At 46.1% G+C, this 7,951-nt stretch overlaps 1 protein-coding gene across 1 annotated transcript; it reads left to right on the top strand.

The window, feature by feature from the left end:
• Positions 1–2,360: 2,360 nt before the first annotated feature.
• Positions 2,361–6,816, top strand: IL6 (interleukin 6). The gene is made up of 6 exons (XM_054564516.1): positions 2,361–2,397; positions 3,365–3,430; positions 3,595–3,785; positions 4,856–4,969; positions 5,661–5,804; positions 6,655–6,816. Exons 1-6 carry the CDS (start codon positions 2,361–2,363, stop codon positions 6,814–6,816), a joined length of 714 nt encoding a protein of 237 aa, XP_054420491.1.
• The last annotated feature ends 1,135 nt before the right edge of the window (positions 6,817–7,951 follow it).

The raw sequence follows: 7,951 nt of genomic DNA, 5'->3' as shown, positions 1-7,951 counted from the left end.
GGGAAACGCCTCTTCCCCAGAGATCTTAAGACCAAATGGGAGTTACTTCTCCCGCTTCACCCCGAATGCATTGATGGATGCGCTGAACTGGAGTCCACCGACACGTAAGGAAAGCAGGCATGAGCAGTAATTCTGACGGCCTAGGTCGGACCAGCCAGCCCAAGGTATGGTGGCAAAGAAGGCAAAGCTACCTTGGTTTCCCTTCTTCCTCCCTATACATTCCTATTTGTCCTGCCTCTTTTGGTCTCAATTGGCAGTCACCTCAAATCCAGCCATTGAGGTTACAGTAGTTAGTAAGTGCTAATAGCATGACCTTTTCTGGTCATTTCTACATATTAAAACATGAGGAATGAACTCTCCGAGTAGATAATCCATTGACATCCAAAGGAAGGTGGCTGTCATGGCAGAGTTATGGATGTTGCGTTAACACTTAGGAGCAAAGGAGAGCCCGTTTCTCCCACAAGCAAGAAAAAGACCCTAGATGCTAGCATACGCCAGGTGGGCGGCCGCGGTCCCCAGCCTCCCCATACGTCGCGGGTGTGTTTCCAACCCCGTGCAACTGGACCTTTCCTGGATGCCGGAAGCACAAGGCCTGGAATTAAGACCAGCTCTCTCACCTTGGGGACCTTTCAAGATTTTGAATAACAAACAATAATGACCAAGGACAGGGGAAGCTACAGAATTCTGTCATAAAAACACTTTGCAGAAAGCCTTGGAAATAGTGTATTAACAAGACACAAGCTGGCCTCATTATTTAAATTGGGAGACCAGGTTTGTGGTCCCAATGTTCTCAGAAAAAAAGAGAGAAAATCACTTTTTTCCCTTCATTTTCCACTTTCACTGTATTTTCAACAAAATAGAACCTCAGTACTTCAGAGGAAAAATGACTGGGTGGCCAGCTGACGCCAGACACAATGGTCTGTCTGGCTCATGCATAGTTTCTTCACAGGCAAGACACCACGTGCTCAGCTGCAGGCGTCCTCCCGGGCAGGGGGGCCCACAGCCAAGGAATGTTACACGGAACAAGTGTTTCTGGTGAGATTTCTCAGCATCAGAAATTGTAAACACTTCCTCTCGTTCGGTCTGCACAACAGTAGTGATGGAAAGAATTGTTAGTGCCCCCATTTTATAGATGAGCAGAAAAGGGTACAGGGCCTTGGGGTCTTCACCAGGGTCAAAGAGCAAGCAGCACAGCTGGGCTTTAAACCCAAGCTGTGTGACTCAAGAGCCTGCCATCTCCCATGTACCCTCCCATAGAGTGCTGCCTCGGTGACACCCAGACAATGGGACACCACAGTACGTGTCTGTCTGTGCATGAGTGCGCATGGATACATGTCCACAAACCAATAATGAAAATGCAGAGGTGAGCACTTGAGCGGCCAAGAAAGCCTAACCCAGCTGAAGGTAACAGAGGACTGAGTTGGAAATACGGGGGGTCCGGTGCTTCCTCTGGGGAAGCGGGGCTGGAAAGGAAGGAGACTTACTTTTTCCTATATACCCTAATGTCCCTGTTTGAATATTTTATAACATACACATACTTCCTATTTTCAAAACTTTTCATTGAAAAGAAAAATCTGTAGTTGAAATTTACTGAGTCATATTTTTCTAAAAAACAGACATGTGAAAAAAAGCAATCCCACACCACAGAGGCTTGTTGCATGCATGCATCGCGGGGAGCCCGGAGACAGGACTCAGCTTGGGGTGCTTGCATTGCTTAAGACCCAAGAGCACTAAGAAGGAAACCATTCGACCATAATCTCCCACTTTCGTTTTCGAATTAACGCCCCTGCTGCCACCACAGACGGGCCGGACGTGCCTCTGTTTAGCAAGTCGGTAAAAGAATGGGTGACTTCACTTTCTCCAACAGGTGGGTCCTACAGTGTTGTGCGCAAAACAAAACGTGAGTAAATCTTCTCATATTTTAAATACCGTAGCAGAGGTCCTTGTTCTAGCAATCCTGATGAGATCCTCTTTGCAAAGCAAAGAAGCCGATTTTGTGATAACACTGTGTTTTGTAAATACTTTTCTTTTCTTTTTTTTTTTTTTTTTTTTTTTGTGCTCTACGAGGGTCTTAGCTCAGCCCAGAGCCAGTCTTCCCGCGGTCTGGGTGTCTGGGAGACTGGTGGGGCAGCCTGGTCATGAGCCTATTTGCATGACACTAAGGACTCTCCTGCAACAGACGTCATTAGAAGGGCTGAGGGAGCTTGTTCACTCTTGACCAATAAGAAAGGCTGGGCCACTGGAGAAGAACCGTGATCGGAGCCTAGGGCAGTGTCTTGCAGTCGGTTCCCTCCCAGCTGCCTGTGGACTCAAATCAAGTCATACAGTAGGAGGGAGCTATGAACACTAAGTTTCAGAAAATGCCACAAGGTCCTCCTCTGACATCCCATCAAAGAGGTGAGTAGCATTCTCCCGGCTTTCGCCCTGAAGAAAGGGGGCACCGGCGACTTGACAGCTCCAGAAGCCCCAGCACACACGCTCGGGCCCCTCGGGGCCCCTCTGTGGGAGTGCGACCACCCCACAGCCAGCAGCGGGGGCAGCACCAGCGGCCTGAGACAGCCCCCTTGGCACAGACATCAAAGTCTTAACCAGCAGGGTCCCCAAGGGGCCACCAGAGAGCAGGGCTGGGAGCCGACCTGGCCGCAGTGAGCTAGAGCAGGTGAGCAGGGAATCTGGTAAATGCCACATGGTGACAAGTGGGAGTCATTTATACAGGCACCGCGCACTGCACCTGGAGGCTCCGGAGGGTAACTGCACAAGGCTCGGGGGCAGGTGGGCACTTCTGTAACAACTGGTCACCACATGAGCCAGGAAAGGAAAGTTCTGTGGGCGGCTCAGAGCGTTGTGTGTAACCCCAGGCTACGGGGTTGTTCTGGTCTGAAGAAACTCAGGTCAGAATCTCAGGTTTTCACAAATGTGAATAAACTGGAAAACTAAATACTAGCCTGTTAATCTGCTAAGTATTTTTTATAAGTTACAATCAGCCTTAGCTTTTCCACCCCCACCTCCAACCCTTATAAAACTCTGTGGATGACTTCAGCATTACTTTCTTTCTCTACACATGCCAAAATGCTGAGTCACAAAAAAGAAGAAAAAAAAGGGAAAAGAAAGTAGAAGAGTGATCCTGTTCCTTGGTCATGAGCTAAGCAGCACTTTTTTCATGGCTGTGATTGCTGTGATGCTAAAGGACGTCACATTGCGAAATTTTAACACGGTTTCCAATCAGCCCCACCCACTCTGGCCCCACCTCCACCCTCCAACAAGCTTTATCAAATGTGGGGTTTTCCCATGAGTCTCAATATTAGAGCCTCAACCCCCAATAAATATGAGACTGAGGATGTCTGAGGCTCATTCTGTCCTCGAGCCCACCAGGAAGAAAAGAGAGCTCCATCTCCCTCCAGGAACCCAGCCATGAACTCCCTCTGCACAAGTAAGTGAAGGAAATCCCTAGCCTGGGAACCGCCTCGAGACCGTGCCTGGGTGAGAGAGAGGGTATGTGCCTGCCGTGAGGGCTGGCGGGCGGCCAGCAGCCAGAGCACAGCTTCCGCAGCAGGCCGGTCTGCTCATTGCTGCTCTCCCTTCCCTCCGACACAGACGCCTTCAGCCCGCTGGCCTTCTCCCTGGGGCTGCTCCTGGTGATGGCTACTGCTTTCCCTACTCCGGCCCCCCTGGGAGAAGATGCCAAAGATGAGACCACCTCAAAGAGATCACCACTCGCCTCTCCAGACCAAATTGAAAAACTCATTAAGTCCATCATCCTCGAAATCTCTGAAGTGAAAAATAAGGTGGGTAAGCTCAATGGAGAGTGAGAAAAGACTGTCTGGGCATGCATCTCCTTGCCCCTGGATGGGGACAGGGGCTTGTGCATTGGGAGGTCTTTGCTGGATTCTTCTGGGGCCCTTTAGATTTGAAGCCAAAGAGGCAGACTGTCTTTTGTATTTCTCCTCCACTGCTGGTCTCAGGGAATTCCTTTCCCTCCTGGAAAATACAGAATGGGGCTGGAATCCATGACACTTGGTCCATCCCCAACTCCATACCTGACATGAGCTAAGGGTCACTGTTTCTTAGGTCTCCCTCTTCTCTAACCAAAAAATAAGGTCTGTCAACTTATTTTTGTGTCCCTTGGACTTTGGAAGGGTTAGAAAAGTGCCACCTGAAATTAATGCACAGCCTCTCAGGACAGTGACAGTACTTTTAGGTTGTACAATCTCAGTAGTTAGGAACTCCCCAAAGTCATTCCAGCTTTTAAAATGCAAACTTGATAGCATTTTAAAATAGGCATAGGTAGGTTAATGCAGCCCCAATCTTTAAATGCAAGGTAGTTTGGCTCTGTTTTGTAGAAAGGAAAGAACCCAGTTCTAGTTGTAGTTCCACTGAACCAGCTTTGTGATCTTGGGCAGATTTCTTACCCCCTCTGGGCCCCACCTGTAAAATTATGGTATTGGACTAGATGATCTCACAAGTCCTTCCAAGTGGAACATTCTATGGCTCGAATTATATTCACCCAATTGTCATCAAATTTGCTGTCATTTATTACATACCTACTATGTTCCAGACAATTTTTATAAATATTATGTCTCATCCTCACAACAAACTTACAAGGGGGTATTTCGTTATCCCCAATTTAGAGAGAGGGAATGAAACTTGGGATAGGTAACAAGCCTGAAGTCACAGGTGAGCCCAGAATTGAACCCAAGTGTGCCTACCTCCACTATATCTTTCTTGCCTGGATGCCAGTGGGCTGTGACTTCATTTTCCTTTGAGAACTTCCTCACCATGTAGAACATGATAGGCCCTCTAGTGGTCTTTGTTTTAGGGGCACTTTTATGATAACAGTTCTTGTGTTTCTTCCCAGATGTGTGACAGCCATGAATCATGTAAAAACAGCAAGGAAGCACTGACAGAAAACAACCTGAACCTTCCAAAACTGACAAGAAAAGATGGATGCTTCCAATGGGGATTCAATCAGGTACCAACGCGTCACATTCACTGGTAGTTATTCCTTAGTCAGGAGTTCTTGATATTGCATGCAGGGTCTGTATATATACAGACCAGGCAAGAAACTAGGAAGGCGATAGATGTAAAGAACATCATGGAAACTCCATGAGGAGGCCAACTAAAATCTTCCTTAAGGCAACATATTTTTGAATGGCGTGGTCAGAGATTGCCTACCCGCACTGGGATTTTTGCAATTGTCAAATGTTAGAAGCTCCCACAGGTTTGGCTAGTCTCTCCTGTGTGAGGTGGTGGTTCAGCGACCTTTCTCCTCCTCGGATGCCCTCCCTGCTGAGGTCTTTCTCTACACCTTTCTCCTTCCAGCCAGTGAGATAACCTGCGCTGGCTTCTGATTATCCCATAAACGGTGGTAGCCCAACACGGACAAGGATGGGGGCGCAGTCAGAGGGGAGAGCATGAGAGGGAGAGTCAGAGAAGGACCCTTACCACATTCTAGCGTCTGTACGGCTTTGGGTAACATTGATTAAGTGGTGTCTCTGATTTGTCCAGATACTTAAAATAGGGCAGCTAATGCTGTTTGATGTCTCAAAACATGATGCCTAAAAAGTACTTGAAGTTCCTGGTTGAGGAGAGGGGTGGTTAGAGGCTAAAATCAATTATGTCTTCCTGGCAATAACCAATTTTCCCACCATCTTTCCTCTTAGGAGACCTGCTTGAGGAGACTCACCACCGGTCTTGTGGAGTTTCAGGTGTACCTGCAGTACCTCCGGAACACATTTGAGGAAAATGCCAATGCCATGCAGATGAGAATCAAAGCCCTGGTCAACATCCTGAAGCAAAAGGTGAGTGCCACCTCCTCTTCTCATTTGGTGTGGGGAAGAAAGCCTCAAAGAAAGCAGCCTGGACACCTGGGGATTCAAAGCGAATTCAAAAGAGAGGGCCACATGCAAACAAAAGGATCTAGAAATTTTTTTTTTTTTTGGCTCTCTTCAGCAAAGGACATCAATAACTATATTTAAAGCTATACGAAGCTTTATATATAAAAGCTTCGTTTATAAAGTTAAACGAAGTGGATTTTAACATTGATTTCTAATAGCTTAAGAAATAAGGAAAGAAGTATCTGTAGAAGCAGGAGAAAGAACTTCAAACCCTACTCAGTGATCCATAGTAACAAATGAAAGAGCACAAAAATTATTTTAATATTTTAATTATCACCAAGTGATATTCTTGTCATTATGGTAGTTTCAACTCTTTTTCCCAACTTTCTGCCAGAAGAGCTAATGCAAAGAAATGGCTAAAGGCTCGAAAAACAGGAACAAGGTCTCTGGTACTACCAACTGGCCATTCAAATGCCGCATAATGGAGGCTTGATGGCACAGTGCATGGATGAGCCAAACAAAGCTCCCTGAGAAGGGCTGTGGATGGAGAAGTCCATGGTGCTAACCCTGCCTCTGCCTTCTAGCTGTTTGCCTTCGCCTGGGGCATCTCCCACTTTAATGAGCCTTTAGATGCCCTGAGGATCTTGGGCTCGAAGGAAACCACCTCACCCTATCTGGGCTAGTCAGGGCAGGTGGCCCCAATTAGTCTTCTTCACCCCAAATTTGAACTTCTTCCCACAATCCAGAGCATCCCTCCACTAAAAAGGATTTTTTCAATATTTAAGCAATTCTTTTTGTTTTCTTTTCCCTGTGGATAAAGAATCCAGTTGAAGGAACCATCCCTGAGCCCACCACAGACGCCGGCCTGCTGGAGAAGATGCAGTCACAGAGTGAGTGGCGGCAGACCACGACAATTCACCTCATCCTGCGGAGCCTCGAGGACTTCCTGCAGTTCACCCAGAGGGCCGTTCGGATAATGTAGCCTGGGCAGCTAAGATGGTTGTGATTCATGGACATTCCTTCCTCTGCTCAGAAAGCTGTCCAATGGGCACATAACTTATGTTGTTCTCTATGAAGAACTAAAAGTATGAGCGTTAGGACACTATTTTATTATTTTTAATTTATTGATATTTAAATATGTGATATTGAGTTAATTTATATAAGTGATATTTATATTTTTATAAAGTACCACTTGAAATATTTTATGTGTTAGTTTTGGAAAAAAATAACATAAAATGGTTATACAGTTTGAATACCCTCATTTCAGAGCCAGATCATTTCTTGAAATGTGTAGGCTTACCTCAAATAAATTGCTAATTTATACATGGTTTTTAAAAAATATATATTTATAATGTATTTATATTATGTTTAAGTTGTTTTTATACTAGTAAAGTCATTTTAAAAAAAATCAGCAACTAAGCCTCTGTGAGTCCTGTGAAGCTTAATATAAAAAGTTTTTGCCCTGGCTTGTGTGGCTCAACAGATTGAGCACTGGCTCACAAACCAAAGGGTCACCGGTTCGATTCCCAGTCAGGGCACATGCCTGACCAGGTCCCCAGTAGGGGGCACATGAGAGGCAACCACACATTGGTATTTCTCCCTCTCTCTTTCTCTCTCCCTTTCCCTCTCTAAAAATAGCTAAATAAAATTTTTTTTAAAGTTTCTGTCACCACCACCACCAACACAAACAGCTACAATCACCTGGAGAAGGACTGGGCACCTGTCCCTCCTGCATGCCAGGCACCATGGTAAATGTGTTGCATCCATCACATTTAGCCCTGGCACTTGCATGCTCTTTAATGGATGTGGGAGAGGAAGTGATTTCTGTAAATCACCCAGCTGGAAGGCAAGGCACAGGCCCAGTTTGGAAATCCAGGTCTACCTTTAGGTCCCATTGCCTCCTAGAGAGCTGAAAACTAATGTTGAAAATCCCAGAACATGTGTGAAAACAGGGAGAACATTTTGAGATGCAATTAAAAGTCTTTGAGATGATGCAACCACTTGATTAAGACAGCAATATGCCCGCTTCCAAATAATATAAAAGTTCTGCCGCCTTCTGTTGTGTTCAAACACTGCACTCACCCATCTGTCATAGCACCTACCACCTTGTAACACAT

This window comes from Pteronotus mesoamericanus, unplaced genomic scaffold (assembly GCF_021234165.1).
Source record: "Pteronotus mesoamericanus isolate MK-2021 breed Mesoamerican mustached bat unplaced genomic scaffold, CSHL_Meso_final scaffold_85, whole genome shotgun sequence".
NCBI classification, from domain to species: Eukaryota; Metazoa; Chordata; class Mammalia; order Chiroptera; family Mormoopidae; genus Pteronotus; species Pteronotus mesoamericanus.
Note: the sequence above shows the minus strand (reverse complement) of the source record. Positions and strands in the feature narration are given on the sequence as shown.